This window comes from Alligator sinensis, unplaced genomic scaffold (assembly GCF_000455745.1).
Source record: "Alligator sinensis unplaced genomic scaffold, ASM45574v1 scaffold1024_1, whole genome shotgun sequence".
NCBI classification, from domain to species: domain Eukaryota; kingdom Metazoa; phylum Chordata; order Crocodylia; family Alligatoridae; genus Alligator; species Alligator sinensis.
The window spans coordinates 447,751-471,893 of NW_005842598.1; the positions used below are offsets into that span (position 1 = coordinate 447,751).

The following is a 24,143-nucleotide window of genomic DNA, read 5'->3' on the forward strand; positions in this document are numbered from 1 at the left end:
GCCCCACTGTGCCACACTGCATGGGGGTTCTGCACGAGACCCATCGACCCCTCTCTCACTCCCCCAGCCCCCGCCCATGGGTGCCCTGCCTGCGAGGGCTCTGGCCCTTTAAGAAAAAAAAAAGAAAGCCGAGAAAAGCCCTGGGACTCACTGCTCCTGGTGCAACCTCGGGGGCTCCTGCAGATCCCCCCATGTGGCGTGGGGCAGTGGACGATAGCGGGGATTGCCCCCTGTCTGCAGAAATGGTGTGTCCTGGGGTTTCTTCAGGTTTTTTTTTCTTAAAGGGCTGGAGCTGGGCCATGCAGGGCACCCATGAGGGGCTAGGGGAGCAGGGGGGGAGGTTTGGGGGTTCATGCTGAGCCCCCCATGCAGTGTGGGGCAGTGGGGATCACCCCCCCACCCAGCAGCACCTGCTGAGCTGGGGCTTTTTTTCTCCCCCAAGTGCTGGGAGCTGGGGCGGGCGGGGCAGCCATTGCTGGGCTGGGAGAGGGGCGGGGGACGGGCTTGGCCAATTCGGAGATTCAGAGATTTGACTGCTGACATTTCTCCGAATCAGATTCAGCCAAATCAAAATCAGGACAGTGATTCGAATCACAGAATTGAATCACTGTCCCCTGAATCGGCCGAATCCGAAGCGAATACTAGCTGCTTCGCGCAGGCCTAGAGACAGACACTGCATAAATCACTTTGACTCAAATCAGTTAAGTCTGATACTACATTCAAACAGTTTTATCTTAAACCAGTTTCAGCCATTTTGAAACTGGTTTATATACACTGAACTTGCATTCTGTTATAAGTTTAAATCACTTTCTGATCACTTAAACTGGTTTATGTATAATGTCTGTCCCTAGCCATAAGGTTGTGAAGCTCTTCAGGATCTTTTGAGATGGCACGTGCTTTATAAGTCATCTAAAAGGTATTATCAAACACAGCTTGGGCTACCAATATTAAAGCTCAAAATTTGAAGAAATAACTATAAAGTTTTATGGTTATGAATTTTCAAATTTAGGCTGTTTGAGTGGGCAGGGCCCTACAATATGTGCTCTCAAATTATATAGCTATGAGTCATCTCACAACTTGTGACCTGTATAATGATAACCTCTTTTTTGAAGCCTTGTAATGCCACACAATGATTTGTCTGTTAAATCAGATTTTTGCCGATAGATAGATAGATAGATAGATAGATAGATATAGTTTATTTTGAAATGTCTCTAGTGCCTCCGAGACTGACTGATGTGAGATGCTATTTTGAACATGCCAAAGCATCTGAACGGCTCCAGTCCTTTCTTTTCAGTGTGCATTCCTTGATAAGTGGCAAAGCTTCCCACTTATCAGTCACTCAAAGTAACTGTGGCTGTCAGTTGTGTACAAAGCGCAATCAGTTTGGAAGCAGAGACACCAGCATTTTTCTTCTCAGCTTGAAGCAAACACGTTTTGACTGCTAGTCATTCAATTTTAAAGCATCTTCAATTAGGGGCGGATGAAGATATAAAGAAAACACATCCTAAACACCTCCACCAGCCAGCAGTAAAAAATTTATTGTTATCTCCCAATTTACCTTACTGCAGAAGCAGTAGCAGCAGCCTATTTTGGCTGCACAAAAGTGCTCATGACTACACGCTCTTTATTGGGATGAGACTGCAACCATGCAGTGTACTAATGTTCTTCCTCCTATGCTAGTTCAATGGCAATGCAACTAATTTTTTCTCTTATATTTTTCATTTATGCCCTGCAAGCATGTATGTGTACATGCAAATGCACACACGTGAGAAGCCCACACATACAGATTATAACCTAAGCCATTAGAAATTTTGATAGTTGATGCTCTCTATAGTCAGTAGTCTTATGATGAAGCCACTTAACAAAAGCCAACAGAAGAGGACACAGAAAGACCTGGCAGATAACAGCAATTGGAGACAGGAGTCTGACTGCTCAGCATGGAAAGTTACTTAGTTATGTTTAAGGCAAAGGTGTTAGAAGTAGAGGAGAGTGGGGCTACTAGTGGTTCTGAAATTAGAGAGAAGATATGGAAGAGGAGGAAAAGTTAGAAAAAAGGCACTGGAAACAAAGGCCTCAGCTGGAACTCTTGTTAGAAATCTAAGTGAAGAGAGACCAAAGGCCAAGGCCTTGTCTGAACAGTGTTGACAACTCTGATGACTGTATTATGAGTCCCATGACGTTTGGTGTTTTTCTTATAGACCTAGCTGCTGGAGTAATGTCAATGCCTTCTTTGACATAAGGTTCTAGCCCTTGTGATCACAGGGAAAGCCAGAAAATATGATCCAGGTTAAGGCTTAAATTCCAAAATGCAAAAAAAAACAACCAACACAAAAACAAAAAAAAACCCAAACACTACAGTTACTATCTTTGAAAACAACCATGATTTTTAAAATAAATCTCATGAGTTTTGAAGATGAGCTTTGTGATTTTTTTAATGCCTTATCTGGAAATATTGGGAGAAGAAAAACCCATCTAACAACTATGCCATACCACTATTGACTCTAAGTGTCAGAAATATAAGTAATCCTCAAAGGGGATTCATAAAACACCTTTCTAGACGAGCCTAAAAACTTCACTTCATAAATCTACTGGATACAAAATATCATGGACTAAGTATAGACATTGGATTTACGGTACATTACAACCTGCCTGCCATCCAATAACCCCAGGTAACCTCTCTATATTTTACCAGCTACCTTATATCACCAGGTAAATATTACCCATTTTTCCTCCCCCACCTACCTGTCCCACACCTATTGCCTCCCATCACCTCTCATCCTCACTGCCATGTATTTGCATTTTCACCTGAATTTTGCATATTGGCTTCTATTCCATCCAGGAGAACACAAAACACCAGCAGACTCTCCCTATGCCTGAAGAACAGTGTTTGTGCCCAAAAGCTTTACAAAGAACAATTTTTCCAACTACTTAATTGGTTTAATAAAAGATATCACATTTACCCAAAGAACCTTGTCTGCCAGAGGCATAACTAGGAATTTTGGCATCTTGGGCAGAAATGCTGTAGGGTGGGAAAGGAGGGGCACTGAGAGCCAGACAGTGGTGGGGAGTTGGGAAGGGAGGGTGGCAGAGGTGCCAAGCGCTGGAGAATCTTACAGTACATGGGCTTGTGCTCTGGCACAAGCTCCTGCTGGTATGGTGTGGGCTCCATGGGGACCCACACCCCTGACTTCTGGTTATGCTATTGCTAAGTGTAGACAAAGGCAAGTCAAAGTTTACACTGAATGAGCTAATCAAGAATTTATGTCAAAACTATAACTAGTTCAAGCAATGCAAATTTCAGCTTTTCCTCATCTGCACTTAGGGCTAGTCCTGGTATGTCTACACCAACTCCTGATAATATACAAGTACAAAAAGGCTCAAAACTGAAGTACAAACTAGTTCATAAAGTGATCCCTGAAGATGTGCTTTGGAACACTGGAGACGAAGAGTCACTGTATACATAAATAGAGGAGCTGATGCCTTCCTCCAGCACTGAATTAACTTTCACAATAAGGGAGGAGATCGAGATCTGGAGTTTCTTTTATATTAAATACATACAGCTTTTGCTACATGTGTGATGACAGAAGGAAAGGATTAGATCATGCAGACAGACATTGACTTTAGCCTAGATTTTTCTTTTCTACCCGTTCTCCATCTAGCCTCACACTTCTCTTTCTTTCTCTCTTTTTTTCAAATAAGTGAGTTCCCAGAGGTTTTTTCCGTGCTCTAGGAACAGACAAGCCTATTCTGATAACTGATAGGACATCAGCTGCAGAGCTTCTGTGAGAAACAATTGTTTAGCCTCTTTGCCGGCAACCTCAGTTGTTTGGGAAAAGGTTGCAAAGTCATGGGAAAAGCTGCAGTGTGACTCCTCCTTGGGCCTGTCTCAGTGAATCCAGTATACCCATGTTTACAAGTTGCAGAAAAACAGCTGTTCCTGGTACATGATGAATGTGGACAAAATGTCCCCAGTATATGAGCCCATTGGGTTTGACTCTGCAATTTCAGCTTGCAGAGACCAGGATTCTTCAAGGCATATCTACACTGGAGAAAAACAAAACTAAAACAGTTTGGCTCAAGAGATGGAGCCTGTTTTAAAAGCATTTTTCAGAGTAGAAGGAAGACACTTTCTCACAGTTTCCTACTAAAGAAGAGCTTGATTCCACTCCTACTGATGTCTATGAGAGTCTCTCCATTGTCTTTAGCAGGGGTTAGAACAGGCCTTTAATTGTGATGGCACAGTTGACTAGGGCAACTTCTTGTCCCTCTCTCTCCCTAACATACATGGAGGACCCTAGCTGCAGAGAATTTATGCTGTCTTGCTCTGCAGAGGGACATGGCCAAAATTCCCAGGATAACTAATATGTAGGACCCATGGGCATTCCTACAGCCCCAAAGCTCTATTAAGACTGTCAGAGTCTCTGCTTGTATGTAGGATTTGACCTCCTATAACCCTTTAAAATCAAGGCTTGCAACCATTTAAGAAAAAAAAGAAAAAGGAAAAACCATGAAAAGAAATTTGAGATGAAGCCAAGAGTGAAACTTTGCAACTCCTGGAGGCAGAACTGATGGAGAAATCAGTAGGATAATAAGAAGTTAAGGAAAAATATCTTTATATCTTTACCTTTCAGTAACAGTGTCTGGTGAGTCCTTTTTACTCAAAATCTTTTGTCAGTGGTACACTGCTGATGTCTGCTTTTCAACCTGCCATTGAACATAATGGAGGATGATACAGACTGGCAGCATAACTGAGACTGTAAGTATGTTTGGGCAAAGAACAGGTCTTTCCAATGACCACATAAATTTAGAGTGCCAAGCACATTCTCTTTAATAAGAATAAGCTGCAACTAATGGATTTTTACAACAGCCTCCATAATGCCTACATTTTCTTTTAAACTTGCAAACAAGACAAGCAAAATCTTACTGTTATATTTGACACAAATATAAAGAGAGAATTGTTGCATACAAACTGTACCAAATATCAGAAGCTGACAAGTAATGTGAAAACTAGATAACAGATGCTTGCTCACCTGAACAAATTAAGCAACATGAACCCCCTCAAGGCAAAAACTATGAATGCCTGTGGCAAAACACAATATATAAAGCATTTTGAAATTGGTTTTCTTTTATAAAGTTATGTCAGATGAGACTCAGGCTATAATCTCTTCATTTTTTGCAATATTCTGACAATGACAACTGTGCCATTTCTAACCTGTGCCCTCAAACAAACTCTCTGTCTTAGCTTCCTGAGTCATACTCCCTAAATCTCTCCTACTTTCTACTTAAATGGATGGAAGGTTTGGAATGGAAGTGGCAAAAACAACAACAAAACACCAAACAAACACACACACACACACACACACACACAAAAGGAATGGCTGTCACACAGGAAACTCTGTGTATTCAAGATTTTATTTCATTCCAAATTGGAGTGAAACTTGAAACTTCAACATTTCACGTGGAAAGGAATATTCTGATTTAGAAGCAGACCAACACTGCTTGTTGGTGGAAAGAAAGCACGTAGCTCATGACAAAAAGAAGGGAAACCCCCAGGTTTATGATGAAAGGGGCAGGTTTGGGACTACTACTGACAGAGTAGCCACTGAACAGCTAGGGATCCCAGCACCCAGGGAAGCCCATGAATCTAGAAGATGGGGCATATGGGGGACCATGTTTCTGAAATTCCTTACCAGGGAAGCCTTGGGAGCCAAGCTGCCAAGAAGCTGTGAGTCTGGGAACTGGGATACCTTACCTAGGTCTTCTAGATACTCTGCTTCTAAGCTGGTCTGTGAGCTAGTAGGAAACCAGGCAAGACTGGAAAACTGTCTGTTAGGCAGGGGTCACTAGGAAAACTCTCTAATTTCTGCTCAAATTTTGTCAAAAGAAACATTCTGTGGAACATTTTGATTTCAGTGAATCTGCATTTTCCAACGGAAAAAGTGCTCTGTCAAAATTTTCAATGAGCTCTAGGAGGAAAAAAACCAAAACAAACCCCATATGTATGCACACTATTAGCAAGAACTCCTCCCTCAACCTCATAATGGAAAAGTGGCCTGTATTCTCACAGATTTCTGTCAAATACCAGACAGTATCCAGAGTTTCAGGTTAAAGACAATATATAGTAATAATAATAAAAAAAAAGAAATCTTCCTGTAGAGGCTGGGGTTCTTAGTTTCAAAGCATTCAAAGTACTGCTAATCTCAAGTCTTCTTAGGTCAAACAATGGGCCCAGAAAATCATGAGACCGAATTAAAATTCATGGCTTCTTTTTATTTGCCTTGTCTTTAGCCTTTGGTGTTTCCATTTTCAAACTCTGCCCTGAAACCACAAGGGCTGGAAAAGTTTACTCTTTTGAAAAAATAAAACCAAAGGCTTTTGTGTTGTCACATGATCCCAAGAGCTGGGGTTTAAACCCCCACCCCACTCCCAATATTGTGAGACTCACAATAAAATCATGAGAGTTGGCAAAACTGGTTTCACTGCAATTTAGGCTGCACACTTGACCTATTTTATTAACACTGCCCTAACAGAATATGAATTGCCTTATGAATTTTAATAACAGGTGTTTCATTTTATATATAGTTTCATAAAACTAAAAATTCATCTTTATACAAACAAAAATATTCAAATCCCACCATCGGCTAGGTTGTGCCCTTCAGCACAGCTGTGGGCAAGAGGCAAGGTATAAACTGTATAGTCCCTGGGGACACTGTGCTCCAGAGACTCATGTGAGGCACAGTACTTCCTGTGCTCTTTTCTTCTACTGGGGGAAATACTTTACTACTACAGCTCATTAAGGGCTGTTTGCATCTAACCCCTCAAACACAGCCAGCTCCTCCTACTCTCCACCCAATTGCCTGGGAAGAGAGGGAGGAATCAAGGATTCCCCTGCCCTTATCCCATGGCTAGAAGTGATGCCAACAGCTGTTTCATGGTTGCTTACAGGAGCTAGATTGGGACTTCACCTGTGTGTGGCTGTGGAGGACAAAATCAAACCTAGCTCCATACTTGTAGAGCCCAACAAAGCACTGCTTTGTGCTCACATACTCCCTCCTTCTGCAGCAGAGGCAGCTAAAGGAAATGTTTTTAAGAACAAACCACTGTCATCAGGGCAGCTAGTGCACAAACAAGAGAGCAGACACCCCCTCCTTGCAAAAACACATTTCACTTTCCGCTCCGTTGGAAGTGTAGGTCCAGGCAGTGCACAGCACAAGGACCTGACTAAGGAAAACACCTTTTCATTTTCATCCTCTAAGACAGCATCAAACAAAGAGAGTACATATACCAAAGCTGTGGGTATAGAAAGCAACACTTCTTCATGGTATTATGATCATGTGCTTTTTAAAAGCACATGCAGTCAGAGGCTATCAAACTAATTCTAGAGTACCCAGCAAAGAGTATATCTTGTAAAGCAGATAAAATTAGTATACTTGCTGTTACATAAGCTGCCAAGACCTTCTTTGAGGTCACACAGCGTCCTATAGCCAGTTTGTAAAGAAAGTTTCACGAAGTGATCAGACCTTTTTTGAAACTTAGGCATTATAATACAGAGATGCGTCTTATTCTCCTGTCTGGCAAATGTCCCCTTCTCTTTGACCAAGAAAGGGTATAGTCAGAGGGCATATTTGTCTTCTCAGCTGGAGGCTCATGCTCCAGGTCCATTTTTCTGAATTCAAATGGCAAATATATCTTTCTTCTGCATCATGTAAATGGATAATATCATTGAGTTGAACCTATATTTTGTGTTTTAGCCCTCTAAAGAGAAGAGATACCTTGTAATCTTTCCTCACGTTCGTATTGTGTGTATTGGTGATTGTTTGGTAGATGTAGAGAGAAAGAAATGTTTTCAAGTTAGTGCACTGAGAGAAAGAAGACATAAATCATTAGGCCAGTCAGGTACTTTTCTTAACCTTAAGGTATTATTATGTTTTCAATACAATATTTCAATAGTTTTTTGTGTAATAATTTATCTGGAATTACTGTAACTAACAAGCTTAGAAAAATTTGGCACAAGTAAAATGAATCCTTTGTCACAAATAAGTTGTGTTCAATTGCATATTAAATTGAATAGTGATCCTAACTTGGTAGAAACTTCTCTATCAATAAATTTAAGGTTTTTTGTTTAAAAACCTCTGTGCCAGAAGAGAGCTAGATTAAATAGAGCAGGGTCAAAGATCTGAACTCCATGGCCACGTCCACATGTGCATGGATGTTTGGCTCCCCAGGGACAACTAACAGTGGCACACTTTGTGCCACTGCTTCTTGCCCCTGGGGAATGCCTGTGCCATGCATCCTCTGGCACACAGCAGGTTACCCCAGGTAGGGTAGGAGAGGCTGGCCCTGCAGCCTTACCTAGGGTCCTGGGGGACTCCTGGGGCTGCAGCAACAGCGATCCTGCTGCTCAGAGCCTAGCTGGCAGCTGCAGCATGGCTCTGGCCAGCAAGGTGCCAGCTTTGGGTGGTGTGCACTGTCTCTGCATGTGCCGCCCCACTTTTTTTGACTCTGGGATTTCCCAGAGTCAAAAAACCCCCATGCTGCTACCTTGCAGCACAGACAACACCTGAATGTGTGGTATGTGGCACTGCAGACGTGTCGGTGGTGCCACCTACTGCATGGCTGCGCTTGTCCGGATGCAGCCCATGTGTGCTTTTGATTTTCATGTCAAAGTTTTGTTTTACCAGCCTTACCCTGTTGCAAAACTCACTGACTATTTTAAGCACCCACAGCAGCAATGTGATCAACCTATTGCTTCCAACTCCTCATCTATAGGATTTATTTTATTTTGGTCAGGAACTTTTACTTCTGTCATCAGCTGTTTTTTAGGCAACAGAAAGAAAATATTGCCCCTTGCATCATTATTAGCACACATTCTTTATAAAAAAGCTTTAAAAACTTGACCTTACTCCCACTGAAGTCAGCAGTGGTCTTTCCACCTCTGATTTCACTGGGAGTTAACTGGGGTTTTATGGGCATGTGGCGTTGTACTTAAAGCTCTTGAGACTGAACTGTTATATATTGTGCAGTACAGGTTTAACAGAGGCAGCATCACCATAAGCTTTCTTCTACTAATGAAATCTAATCTTTGCTCTGGAGAACCATCTCTAGGAAAATGAGATACAGTATAGTTTCCATACCTGTTCATTCAATCCTGGACTTCTATGACACAACTGCCAAAAAACAAAGGGTGCCAATTCTCATGGGGCATTAGATACATGACACAGAGGCTGCTGGAGAGCGCTAATTAGCACGCTCCAGCAGACTCGATTAATTGAGTCTACTCCACCATGTGCTAATTAGCACACATCAGAACAGAGCTCCATCACATGTATGGGTGCCCATAAAGTTGTGTGTGAAGGAGACATTTGGCATGAAAACCTAGACCAATGACTTCATCAGGTTCAAGTTTTCATCCCAAATCTCTAGAAAGAAACTAAGATAGGTCACCAACTTGCTTCCTAGGCCAGCAACATATATCAGATGGTTAACTTTTATTTACTGCTGACTTAGGTCAAACTTAGACAAGGGATCAAGAGATGAAAGGCTCTATATCTCATCATCAATAATCTGTGTTATCCAGTACCCTGGGTGAAGGCATATTTCATTCTTATCTATAAGTCTCTAAACTTAAAAGGGATAAGGTTGACTTATGCTTGTGCAATTTATTTTTATTCACTGCTTATAAGAAAGCTTTCATCTCACTATTGTTAATCACTAAAGACTTAAAACTAAAGTATATTTTGTCTCTCTCAACACCTATTCCAGTAGGGTATCTAGTACTTAAAAGATTATTTATTTATTTATTTATTGAAAATACATCAGCCTTTTTTGTTTGTTTCAAAATCCCTTCCTTGGTATTCATAAAGTATAACAGGATGGAAAAATGTGCATCAAAGTTGAGGCCTACCAAACCTAAGACTCCCTTTAGCATAACTTACAATAGATGCTGTGCTATCTCATATGACAAGGCTTGAAAAAGGACTGGTACTTAAAAACAAGCCTCTGAAGGGATAGGGCAAGTTGCTCAGATTGTCTAAGGCAGTGCCATATCATTGATTTCCTTCAAGTTATGCTGTTGCAAAACAGCTGAGGCTATGGCCTTTATTTTTTTGTAGCTGAGGCTGAAGCATTACAGAAAGGTCTCTGCACAAAATTACTGACATTACTGAACTAGTGGAACAGTCATATTAATGTCTGCTTACTACACTGATTTGGAATGCTTTATCATCACTCACCTAGATTGTCAGGGATTTTGCCAAGGTTGTACATACATGTAAACTTTAGATATTTCTTCACATGACAAAGTCTAACTCTCCTTTCATTACTCAAGTAAAAATCTAGCCCCAAAAGATTTATATTATTCCAAACGTAGAAGTGTACACACACACACACACACACACACACACACACACAAACACACACACACACACACACACACACGAAAGGAAGATGAAAAGTAACAAAAATGGTGTAACAAGAGATTTGAGTAGTACTACAAAAGGCAGCTGGGCTGGACCCGAATCTAAAACCTATTGACAATAGTGAGCTTTAGATCAGGACCTAATATTTCTAAATCTATAGTAAGCAGCAACTGAGTAGAGGAACAGTCTCTCCCCTGAGGTTTGCCACCTTTGCTTCTACCCCTCCTTCCCTGCCTTGTACCTGCAATTAAACTCCTTATTTAAACAAGGCTGTCACTGCTAAATGGAGATGTCATTGTTCTAACAGGCAGCTTTTGTGGCAGAGCTTCCGACTGAGGGAAGCACCCCAAGTTCTTGAAGTGAGTTAAGTACCCTCAAGGGCTACTAGGCCTGTGTTCCCAGGGGACATCATGCCAGAATTAAGTCCATCCCTGGGTGGTGGCAGCTCTACCACCAGGCTAGTGGGTGTGTTCCAGGAAGGGGGTCGGCCAGATGTGAGGTGCCCCCAGGGAGGCACTCGAAGTCTGGGAGGTGGTTGGGCACAGTAAGGTGGGTGGCTCAACGCAGGAGCACCCCCTTCTGGCCCACCACATAGAGATTTGAGTAGTACTACAAAAGGCAGCTGGGCTGGACCCTGATCTAAAGCCTATTGACAACAGTGAGTTTTAGATCAGGACCTGATATTTTTAAATCTACAGTAAGCAGTAACTGGTTAGAGGAACAGTCTCCCCTGAGGATTGCCACCTTTGCTTCTACCCCTCCTTCCCTGGAATCTAAAACCTATTGACAATAGTGAGCTTTAGATCAGGACCTAATATTTCTAAATCTATAGTAAGCAGCAACTGAGTAGAGGAACAGTCTCTCCCCTGAGGTTTGCCACCTTTGCTTCTACCCCTCCTTCCCTGCCTTGTACCTGCAATTAAACTTCTCTATTTAAACAAGGCTGTCACTGCTAAATGGAGATGTCATTGTTCTAACAGGCAGCTTTTGTGGCAGAGCTTCCGACTGAGGGAAGCACCCCAAGTTCTTGAAGTGAGTTAAGTACCCTCAAGGGCTACTAGGCCTGTGTTCCCAGGGGACATCATGCCAGAATTAAGTCCATCCCTGGGTGGTGGCAGCTCTACCACCAGGCTAGTGGGTGTGTTCCAGGAAGGGGGTCGGCCAGATGTGAGGTGCCCCCAGGGAGGCACTCGAAGTCTGGGAGGTGGTTGGGCACAGTAAGGTGGGTGGCTCAACGCAGGAGCACCCCCTTCTGGCCCACCACATAGAGATTTGAGTAGTACTACAAAAGGCAGCTGGGCTGGACCCTGATCTAAAGCCTATTGACAACAGTGAGTTTTAGATCAGGACCTGATATTTTTAAATCTACAGTAAGCAGTAACTGGTTAGAGGAACAGTCTCCCCTGAGGATTGCCACCTTTGCTTCTACCCCTCCTTCCCTGCCTTGTACCTGCAATTAAACTTCTCTATTTAAACAAGGCTGTCACTGCTAAATGGAGATGTCATTGTTCCAAGAGGCAGCTTTTACCAGTTCAAATCTTCATCAAAAGAGGATCAGGCCTAAACTAGTCCAAGGGTTTGTCTTGGCTAAAGGAAAAGGTATGTTAGAATGCATTAGGTAATGAATACTAGCAAACACATTGTAAGACTGTAACCTAGACAAGGAAGTCTAACACTAACATATGCCAGGGAACTAAGCTGAAGCATATAAGAAGTGAGTCCAGCAAACAAAACCTAACAATGCATAGATACACACAGGTAGCTGAGATGCACATTACTATTGGCCCCCAACTTCTCAAGAGCAAGGTAAACCCAGTTGCCTTCTATGATCCTGTAGCACTAGCTCAAAGGACCTAAAATATTTCAGTCTAACATTTCTGCTCCATTTGTAACTCCAGCAAAAATTGATAGATTCAAATTAGTTTCTCTGACACCAGGATTTAAAATTTAATTCACAAAAATGCATCTTAATGTTTACTGTTCTTTTTCTGGGCCCAGGCTGACATAATATTTTGAAATAATGTTATGATTCAGAAAGTAATGCAGCTTTCTGGGGCTAAGTTCTTCTTTGACTTATGTACCCTGCAACCTTCCTGACTTCAGTAGGGACACTCAGGGCTTGTCTAAGGGCCAAGCACTACACTGTATCAGACATGCTTTTATTTGATGAGCATCACTGCATAATACATAAAACCAGCTTTTATGAAGACAGACATGCACCCAAACTGTCCCTAAATTTCCAAAATATTTTGATTTATGGTGCAGTCATCAAATTGTAGAAATAAGTTACAAGTTTCTGCAAAGTTTTAACTTTTTTCAGAACCAGGAGTTTGGGTTGGGTCTGTAGCTAACTGTCTTAGAAAGTACAGTCAATGACTGCAAACCCGAACTGATGCATACTGGAAAATGAATGAGCAGGAAAAGACTTTTAGCCCTTTAAATGTAACAAGCAGTTGACTTTCAGAGGATACAATTTATAGGAAGGAAGATGTAAAAGTGAGATTTCATGAATATGTGACACCACATAGGAAGGAAATGTAAATACAGCCATAACATTTTAATACAGGGAATAACAACCGTTTTCAATGATTTGTGCCTTCCTCAATTGTTCTCCAGCACCTTTTGGCTGACTTCTCCATCAAGAAATAGTGTTGTATGTTTCTTATATGTAAATGGAGCTCCCTTTAGATTTGCAAATGACTACAGAAAACCAGAGAAAAGAATGGGAGGGGAATCAGTAACCCACTTCCCCACCAACACTGGTAGGCACACTTTTGTGTATCATGACATACAGATCAAGTCACTGTTCTAGGGCCTGATCCCTCAAGCCCTAAGTACAGTCTTCTGAAGTCAATGGTGCTTCCTATCTGTGTAAAATTAATTATAATAACAAGGGTTTCCACAGAATCATAGAATTTTAGTTTGGTAATATCCTTTCTTATTTCCTGAAATTATACCAAAACCTATCTGTTAGGATTTTTAAAAAGAACATGACTGTAATGACTGAGGGGAAAAAGGAAAAGAAAAGAACAGAACAGGAATTATGGATAGAGATATGATCTCTGACCTGGATCTGTTGCTGCAGAAGGTTAATTTTGTGTTGCTGTTGAAGGAGCTGTTGCTGTTGTCTTGCAATCTGTGGAAAAATTCATATCAGAAATGTAAGCTATGTATCATTATTCTTGGAATTGGTGCATAGGAATTTTCCACCTCTCTTAGCTCTTTACTCCACTTTATTAAGCTAACGAAGTTGCAGTATGTGGGTGGGAGCAGCCTGGCATGCTAGAAAGGCAGGAGGCGCATACAACCATGGCTTGTATTCATGTAAAAGAGAAACTCATGGACAGCACCAGTGAGTATTGAGAGGAGGGAAGATAGGCTACAAGATTCCCTGCCCAATAGGCACTTATGGAAGGCTGTTACCACTGGTGGTAAGGAAAAGAGATCAGCCACTTCTCTCTGCTGGTGTAACACTGAGAGGAAGACATCAAATACGAAGGAAAGGAAAAATGGCAAAGAACAGAATGAACAAACTGTAACAAACTTTTCAAACTTCCACCCTACCTTCCAGTGATTTCCAAGAGCTTTACAAATATGAATCCTAGGAGGAAGGTATTATTACCTATATTTTATAGATGGGGAAATGCAAGCACAGAGAGATTGGTACTTGACTTTAAAAAAAATTACTTAACTTCTCAGTGCCTGAAGTAGATACCAAAGCCAGCTTACTATATCATTGCCAGGAACAAAAACCAAGACCTCCACTGCTCATCTCCCGCTGAAGTAAATTTATTTCAGTTGAGGATCTATGTCCACGTGTCCTCACTCAATGTTTTATGCCTTTTCCTCCAGGGACACAGCTGATAAAGTGACCGAGGTTCTACTCTGACCAATTTTTACTAATAAAGGGTAGAGAGATCTCAAATAACTGAAAGGGAACAACCCTTTTTTACTCCCCTAGCCCCTCAGATTTAAAAAGCATTCATTTTCTTTTTAAAATTCCACAAGTTTTGTTACAGCTATCAAAACAGCTCCACTGTTGTGAACAGCTAAGAGAGCACTGCTATCATTACTAGAAGGACTATTCTTTCCCCTGTGACGTGTGTGCAGAATCTGTGTTTATGGTAATTACACACACTTGCTGAGGGTAGAACTGATGAGGCTCTCCCCTCAAATAAATTTTTAATTTCCACTACTAAACTAACACCATAAGAAACACCTACTAGTAATGAATTTGATAGCCTGAGGGAAGGGGAAAAAAGTTCCCAGTGCTTATGGAATGTATCTCTAAATGATCAAAAATAATTTTGTTTATATATTTTTAAATCAGATTACTCCAGTTTGTACGTAATACAGAAGTGCAAACAAAATTCTAAATGAGAAAAAAATACTTCTGTCCCATGAGACTGTTTTATTACTGCCTTTTTTTCTACTCTGCGTTTTCTCATTCAGACTGTTTAGTGGCACTAAAACAATAGTGACCTCAGCAGGTAAAAGTAGACTGGAAATAGCTCCTGCTGGATGTCTCTGGGCGAGAGAATCAGTTGTGCCTCCCTACCCATGTCTGGGTAATAGCATCAGTGTGAGATCACCATTCATTTAATCGATTATTCATTTCCCCTGCTATTCCCTATAAACCCTTTTGTTAAGTGGGACACTAGGATTAAGGGACGGGTCTCTTCAGAGCAGCTCAGACAAAATATACAGTGTTAAAGGTAAGATTTTAAATGACCAAGAACTGGAAAATACAAAGACATAGCTCCTGAGGACAGCATAACACCATGCATAATGCAGTGATTTTATTATATGTTGTCAAAAGGTGTATATTGCAATATACATGAACGTGGGAGAACAGTGTAAATGTGGCAAAAATGAATTCCCAGTCTTGTCTGAGTTTCATACAAGTCACAAGATTTTTTGCTTTTTTATGTAAGCTCTTTTTTCTTACATAAGAAAGAGCTGGAATTGATCAAACATTTGTATAAATGCATTGCTTCCCTATGTTAATGCACATATGGAATATCTAATGCCATGAAATACATTCAAAACCATTTATTTAACGTACAAAGATCTAAAGATATAAAGTCACATGGGTAACTGTGTTAGGAGAACAGCACTCAGTATACATTTAGAAAATGTTAAGCCACATCTCTAATTATTTTTTGTATTCATGCAAAACTGCACATACATTCACGTGCATTTGCTTTTGATATACCTGTATATATAAACCTCATTAGGAAATATGGCATTCTCCATGAAAAGGCTTACATGTCATATGTTATGTCATATGTTAGAATTGTTCAAGTGAGAAGACAAGTTTGCACTTGAAAAGTGTAGGTGTATATACTTATAAGTGTTGATTTTTAGCACTTAAAGGGAAGTCTTTTAAAAGGGAAAAACATTATCTTATGTTGTTCAGTGGTTTTGTTTTACATATTTACATACTTATTTACTTCAATCCAAACTTGGCACATGTCCTACTCTGTGTCACTATATAATCTGAAGGCCAAATTTTGCTGTCATACATTCAGCATTGCTGCTTTCAAGTGGCACTGGCAGAAATCTACTCTGGAGGGCTTAACTTGCTCACTTATTTGCACTTATAAATATAAAGACATCTTGGAGGGGATTTTTTCACTGCCCCCATGTTATGGGCAATTATTTTAAAAGAAACAAAATACAATTTTTACCACTGCAAAAGTAAAGTAATGTGCCAAATATTTTCTAATCCAACTTTTCACACCCAGAAAAACAAAAGAAAAATTACTTCTGGGCTGAGAACAAACTTGAGGAATTTTAGGCCCCAAAGTACATCATTGGAAAGTTAAAACTACTGGACAGGGACTTCCAATTAGAGTCGCTATAATAATCACTCACCTGTTCTTGTTGCTGTTTAGCTAGCTCCATTTGTTGGCGTTGTTTCTCAATTTGTGATGCAGCCAGTTTCTTCTGTTCATCATGAGCTGCCAGCAACTGCTCCCGTAAACTGGTCAGCTGATTGATCATACCCATAAGCTGCCTTTCTTTCTCAGCTAGGCTTTCTGGAGTCCCTGGGCATTAGATGGTGAAGAAAGGTAAAGAGAAGAGAGGGAAATGATTTCTGGGTAATTTTTACATGGCACTCTCAGTATAAGCAGAGTTTTGGTAAAATTTATATTGCATTACATATTGCATTGTTCTGCATCTGAAACAACTAGGGCCCTTCACTCCACAGAAATGTGAGACAAGAAGGATAGTTTTCTGATGAAGATACTGAATTGGGACTGGAGATCTGCAGTCAACCCTTTCCCGCACTTTCCCTTTGTTGCCTATCCAGTAGAATTGATAGAAAAAAAACCGAAGAAAGCATTTTGTGAGAAGTTTCCACATTTCAAAGTTGCTTATATTTATTGAGATCAAAATCAACTAATTAAAAATAAAATTTCCACCAGTTTTTTGTCAAAAACTCTTATCAAGATCAGATATTGACATATCCAGTTCACACAGACCTTGTTATTGTGCAAGGTGGGTACTATCATTCCTATTTTACAAACGGCAGCTTTGAAGCACAGAAGCTTTCTCTCCATTACATTTATTTTCTTTAACATTCTCATCATTAGCACTACAGAGTGGAGCAGCTGCCAGCATAATAGCTACTGCATCATCCAGATCTGCTCTGATTAGGATTAGATGGTACAACAGTTAAAATGTCAGTAGCTGCTACCGCTGTTGCTACCCACTGATAAGAATTCATAAGAACAAGAGTCTAGTGTAGACACAGCAATGAGGTTGAGTGAGTTAATCCCAGCTGAGTCTCTATGTTATATTTTACTCTCACTGAATTTCTATTACGTACAAGTCCACTAGAAGGGAGTTCCCTTTCAGAAACAGGCTTTAGCTAGGATCATCTAATATTTTCCTGAAAAAGATCCTTCTTTTACCAGGAAGAGGCAAAATAAAGGTATAATTTGGAATAGCATGGAAAAAGCCCCACACACCACATAAATATCAAAATATATGAAGCAAAAGCTACACATAAAAATGTCACTGTTCTATCAGCCTAGGCACTTTTTCTATGAATTTTGAAGACAAAAAAACCACTCGATAGCTAATCCACTAGCAACAAAAGCCCCTTCCCTTAAAAAAACAAACAAACCAGCCCCTCATGAAATCCCTTCCCAAGAAACTTGAGAAAACATGTAAGACTTCTGTCTAGATGCCTCCTCCTACAAGCAGTCTACTTTGGGACAGCACTGCCACAAACCCTTCTCAAACATGAGAAGTGGGCTGCTGCCAATGTCACCAGTGCTCTCCAAGTCCAAAGAAAAAAAAGAAAAACTGGCAGCTATGCTAAATATGCTCATAGCCAACTATCAGTCAGACCTGGAAAAGAGCTATTGGTAATAGCTCATTTAGTCCATCCTCCCCTCCCCCCTATGCCAGTGCAGGGCTGTTCCCTACAACAGATTTATTAGAGTATTCTAGACTGGATTTAAATATCTCAAATGGTAAATCAGCCACCACTTCCTTTGTAAGATTATCACCTGGACTAATAGATGTCACTCTTATGTATATTTGCTTGATATTTAGTCTAATTCACATTTACTTGATTTCATCCCAATACTCCCAGGAACAGCCTGTTTTGCTACGTTGACCAACTCCAAACCTTTCAAGTCCTTATAGACAGTTGTATGCATCCAGGAAGAACAGGTAAGGTCAAACTTTCAGTATAAAAGTAATGTCACAGGTTTGAATGTATTAAGATACCCAAGATCTATAGGAATAGGATCTCGCTCTATAATAAGAGAGCTATGACTGTATTCTCAAAAACTATCAAAAAGCCTGTGGGTAAAATGGCAATGTTCTTTGGGTAAATCTATTATCTTTTATTAGACCAACTAAAATAGTTGGAAAAATGTGGATAAGATGGAAATTTGAGAGATGAAACAGAAATGTAGGACTTTCCAACTGTATTGTTAAAACCCATGAGAAGAAATAGATTCCTATGGTAAAATAACAACAGTGGGGGAGAAAACACTTTTAATTTACAATTTACATTTTCAAACATTAGAGACAGAGCACTTTAAGAAATGCATTTGTTGCCTGAACATGCAATTAGTTTGAAGTGTCTATTATAACTTCATCCTGCCCTCTACACACCACACCTAGGTGTTTTGCAAAAAAATGTGCAGTTTTCAACACAGTAGAACTGAAATTATCCTAAAAGACAATTCTAGACCTGCTATCTGCAAATAAATGTTTAATATTTTATACCATTGATAAAGCTTATATAATAATTACCATTTGATTTTTATAGAACCATTGGCAAATAATGTTTTGCTAACATTGCAGAAATTGAAACTGTTAAAACACTGAAGAATGTTATTAAAAAGCTTTAAAATAAAAATATTTGCTCTGTGTGTGTGTGTGTGTGTGTGTGTGTGTGTGTGTGTGTGTGTGTGTGTGTGTGTGTGTGTGTAAGTAAGAGAGAGAGAGAGAGAGAGAGAGAGAGAGAGAGAGAGAAGAATATTTAGCTAGTTCTTAACTAGGGACAGGTGAGAATAAATACCTGTCAAGTAGTTTATTTGATAAATATGGTGACATGTTAAAGATATTCAAATAATATTAGTTGATTGGCTAAGTTTGGAGTTATATGGTACCTTTCAGATGAGACTTATAAGGCAGCCAGAAATCTTTAAACCTTATACCTCTAAGAGGCAGAAAAATGTTTCCATATGTAAAAATTGATGCACAGATAGTTTGTATGGTCAACTCAGGGGCAGAACAGGGACCTAGAATTGCTGACACTTAGTTCTGTATTCTAAATCACTGATGGCACTGAGCCACAGACTTCCACTAAAACTGTCAGTGTTGTCACATGGATTGCTAACGAGAAACATTTGCCTAACTTCAGCACATATTATACATCTTTTTGAACTACCTCTTAATGTTATTTACTTACTGAGGAACAAGAAAGTTCTCCCTAAGAGAAAAGGACTGCTTTATTTAAGATGAAAGAGTAATTTGAAAATTACAGTTTCAGAGCTTGGTCTTGGGTAGCCATGCTCAAAGAATCAGAGCAAGGCAGGGAACCTAGGTTTTCTTTTTCAGTTCTGCCACTAACTCGCTGTGGGCCTGGAGAGAAAAGAAGATAACACATTTCTATGACTCATTTTTTTCATCAGGCTATATTGTTACTTATGTTTTACAGAAACCTCTGAGATGAAAAGGGATGCTATATGTACTACCATTTATTATTATTTTTAATAGTTTTATCACCAACATGTTTTTTAAAGTATTGGGTATAAGAGGAAAACAGGAAAGTGCAGCTATGCATAAAGCTGAAAAGGGTAAAGTTAAACTTCCTCAAACGTTACAAAAACGTATCAACACAGTTTGTGTTAGGGCATTCTTTGTTTTATTCAAGCCATTTAATGCATCATTAAAGGCAATACTGAAGGGTGAACAGCTAGCCAAATTAGCTTGAAATCTAGACTGGAATAATGATGAAAACCAAAATAGAGACCATGGCATATTTTGCACTATTTTAACAACTCTCATTCATATAATGTCATATAACGCTTCATTCATATAATGAATGGATATCACAACATATTTTACACCAGACATTTATAGCAGTGATCAGGCAAAAGCTTTAGGTGATGACCAAAATGTCCCCCATTATTTATTTAATTATCCTGTGAATTTAGGGAACTATTTACCATTTCTGTACCCATTTCTAGACACGGCACAAAGCTAAAACTGTTCACCTTCAGTTAAACACCAGTAAGTGCTACATATGTGAACTCTCATGTTGCCTTTAAAAGTAACCAAGAAATTCATCCAAATTATTGTTCAGAGTCGAAATACAAGCAGTGCTCTCTGGTCAATGGGAAGAGCTTTTCAACTTTGGGGAAACTGCTCACAGAATTCTAACCAGATTTAGAACCGATTCAGGTAAACTGACTTAAAAAGTTAGCTGTCGATATAATTTAAACAGGGCTCCTGGCACCCTGAACTATAGCTATTAAACCTGTTTAAATTCCTACTGTCTCTGTAACTGGGTGTAACACCCACTAATTGCTCTAATGTACATACCTGTTCTGCTGGTCATGTAAAATGCATGAAAACAGAAAAGATGATGCTTCATCTTATTGCTGCTATCGTCTACCAAACTGCAACATGAGGTGATCCAAACTGTTGAGTGCCGCCTTATTTAATATTGCTTCCAAATCACTAAACTTAATTCCAGTTTTTACAGCTATATAAATACTCTTACAGACCAAAATTTGTGTCAATATTATACTTACCTATTCTAACAACTATGCAGGGAGAGACATTTTAAAGGCATTATTCTAGGGAATCCTTATACATTCCCATGATTGCCAGACTAGTAAAGCTGGTAGTAATGTTGGAAAACTTAAGATAGGCAGACACTGATTTCAGATGCCATTTTTAGCAGTTTGCCTCTAAAACTTTTAGAACTAGTCTAGTTGAAATGAAATAAATGTGATTGTGGCTATTCACTATTCATATGGTTTCAGTGCTTTGAGTCTATACCATGGCCTAGTGATTAGGAAATAACAAGAAAAAGAAAAAGAAAAAAGAAATGGTCCATTATGGAAGTGTACAAGTAGACAATGAGCTAGACCACTTCACACAGGTATTGAGGAAGGAGGAAAGGGAGAGTGGACTACATCAATGACTGCCTCTAAAATTGCACTTAATTACCATCAAATCCACTACAAATGGCAGGGTGCATTTCATGTTTAACAAAGCTTTTTTTACCAGCAGACCACCTGCTTTTCAGGATATATTGCCCTAGATGGGCATATTGTTTTGATTGTCCTTTACCACTGCAATAGCAAAATGTGGATATTCTGTAACAAACTTCTCAAAACAATCCATGCCGCATAAGCATCAGCATACATCCCATGACTTGAGGCAGCAAATGACCTCAGGAAAGATGCTTTCCAGACCCATCAATTTATTCTCTTCTGGCATGAAGTGGGATTAGGAACAAAATGTATTTGTAGACCCAGACACAATGAACATGCAACAGTCACAGCAGGCAGCAGTAATGAGAGACTCAAATTAGTGTTGTTATGTGTGGTCAAACTAGATTCATCCTAAACTGACATTATCAAAATTGTATTTAAGTACAATTTTTTCTTTCTTTCTTCCTTTCTTTCTTTTAGTGTACAATAAATCATTGCATCTTTTCAGTTCTGATCCACAGTCTCAGACTGGTGGTGACAGTAACATTTTAAAATAACCATTAGAATGAGGACACCAATATGACCAAGTGACACAGAGTATGCAAATGAAGGAGAGAGACCCTGGAACATTCGTCCAAAACAGAACAAACAGAACGCAGAGAAATTGCTTTAAACACCACAGCAGCAGCAATCCTTTATTTTAATCTACTTAAGAGAAGGAGGACGCAACTCAGGAATTGGGACAGCCATGTATTTTTGACAGACAACAACATTTGAAGCCTTAGTTGCTGACTGTCAAATGTTCAGATTTTTTTGGCCTCACCCAGCTAACTTCTGAGACGTTACATGATGAACAGTGGGTAGGAAGAGCTAGAGAATGCTTCAGCATGGTTTTGGATAATCTCTATGACATTGTTAGATTAAATAACTCTGAATGTTATTAATCAGAGGTACAGGAAAAAAACAGTACAGACAGTTAAACTTATCCCCTGAGTCAGTTTACTATCAAAGTAATTACCTAAATAGCTTTTGAATCATCAGCATCTGTCTTTCAAAGAAAAATCAAAGAAAACAATGTGCTAGTGTAAAGCCCAGCAGACAGAATGATATTGTATTCTGCTCATATCATAAACTACAGTTATTATAAAACATCTTGTGTATACAAGATTTTGACTGAGAAAAAATACATTAAATGGAAATAAGAAGTATTTCAAGTTGCTCTACATATTTCAAATGGTGCCAAGATGCAATGAAATGATACTTAACTCATGCAGTATAGAACACTTTTCATTTTCATTTCATTTTCAAAGCACTTTAAAACATTTAGTGTTTGAGATCTAGTGTGTTTTAGATTTAGTGAATGAGATCCCCTCAATGACCCCGGCAGGATGCCAAGTTTTATTACCCATTTTTAAGTATGGGGAAACTGAGGCTCCATGGTGAAATTACTTGTCTTAGGTCATCTTCTAACTTTTATGCACCATAAGCAGTCATATTGCTGGTCAAGTGATGTACATAAGCATTTTTGTAAATCTTTCCTACGTGAGGGGCAAATATTATATAACTTAGAATACGATCTAAGGGGCTACTGTTAAAACCCTATCTGCACTACAAAAGTAATCAAATCTGGAAAACAGGCTACCACACAGTTGTCCCTTAACCTGGATACAATATTGTTAAAATAGTGAGATCACAACCATCCTCCATAAACCATTTAAAACCTGGGACATATGTCTGATGGTTTAGCTAAATTATGTGTTTTGCAGTGAGATGGGCTATTAGATTAGGCACAACATTTTACCAAATTTGAAAATAAAAAATTGAAAAAAGTAATGAGGGGGAAGTCTATCAAACTGAATAGCTTATTGTCCCACAGTCCTTGTAATGGCCACACTTCCCATAGTATCAACAGGAATGATATTTAAATAAAGCCTCCAGGACTGAAACTCCTTTATACTTTTACTACTTTATTTTTTCAAACCATGCTTCTTTTTTTCAATTTAAATTTCCACTTGCAGCACCTAACACTGGAATGTAGTGTCATTTTGTTCTCGACTGTAACCTGGAGAGTGGAATAGACAAATTGTCTAATTTTGTTCTCTAAACTCGGAAGAATTCAAAACAAACTAATACCATGCAATTCAAGATGCAAGTTAGATTTTTTTTCTTTACATTTTACTAGTAACAAATAGGGATTAAAAAAATCCAGGTACAATTCTGTACTGACATACATTTAAATTAATGGAACGTAAGTGCACATAGTCAAAGTCAACTTCCCATTTGATGCCAACTCTATCTTGATCACGGTCTGTTTAAAATTACAGCCCTAAAATTTGGTATTTATTTTAAAGATGAATAATCTCCCTTTTATATACCCATGGAATTGCCACTGACGTCAACAGGAATTCTATATGCGGGGCACTGGGGAGTTTATGTTATGTTCTTTCAGGAAATGTGGTCTGATAAACAGAACTATCTGGCTGAGGTAAGTACAGAATTTAAACATTTCTTTTGTCTTGTCTTGAACCAGAGATTTTTAGCATTTATTCCTAGGTGGTGATAATATGGATTAATGCTATATTAGCGAGTGCGTGTGTGTGTCTGTGGGCATTTGTGCACTTGCACTTAACCCTTGAATGCTATGGAAGTAGCTACAGCAAGGGTTTACTGTGAGCTGGTGTGCTGCTTATCAAGCCAGTAAATCTTTGTGGTTTCCAGGACAGTTTGAAAACCAGCATCTTTCATAAAACATTTAATCCAACTGTAGTATACCATGACCAACATCACTTCCAGCTACATATCTTGCTAAATTAATTGACTCCATCTGATGGATTGTGAAATCAGCTTAATAAAAGGAAACATTCTGGTTGTTTCTTAATAGGTAAGCCATAGCTTTAAAATATCATGTTAGTCTACCTATAGTGTATTGTATTCTGCAGTGTTGTGTACTGACAAATAAAGCATGATCTTTTATGGAATAACAACCTAAAAGGTGGATATTTATCCTTATTTGAGAATATATCCTGAC

The 24,143-nt window shown here is 39.3% G+C and overlaps 1 protein-coding gene across 2 annotated transcripts in view; it reads right to left on the minus strand.

Moving 5' to 3' along the window:
• SOX5 (SRY-box 5) overlaps positions 1–24,143 on the minus strand; it is a 404,814-nt gene that overhangs the window by 193,711 nt on the left and 186,960 nt on the right. For both annotated transcript variants that reach the window (XM_025214719.1, XM_025214720.1), the window contains exons 5-6: positions 16,296–16,468; positions 13,486–13,554 (exon numbers count right to left, since the gene is read on the minus strand). In XM_025214719.1, the coding sequence (XP_025070504.1) occupies positions 13,486–13,554; positions 16,296–16,468 (242 nt within the window). The remainder of the gene's footprint in view (positions 1–13,485; positions 13,555–16,295; positions 16,469–24,143) is intronic.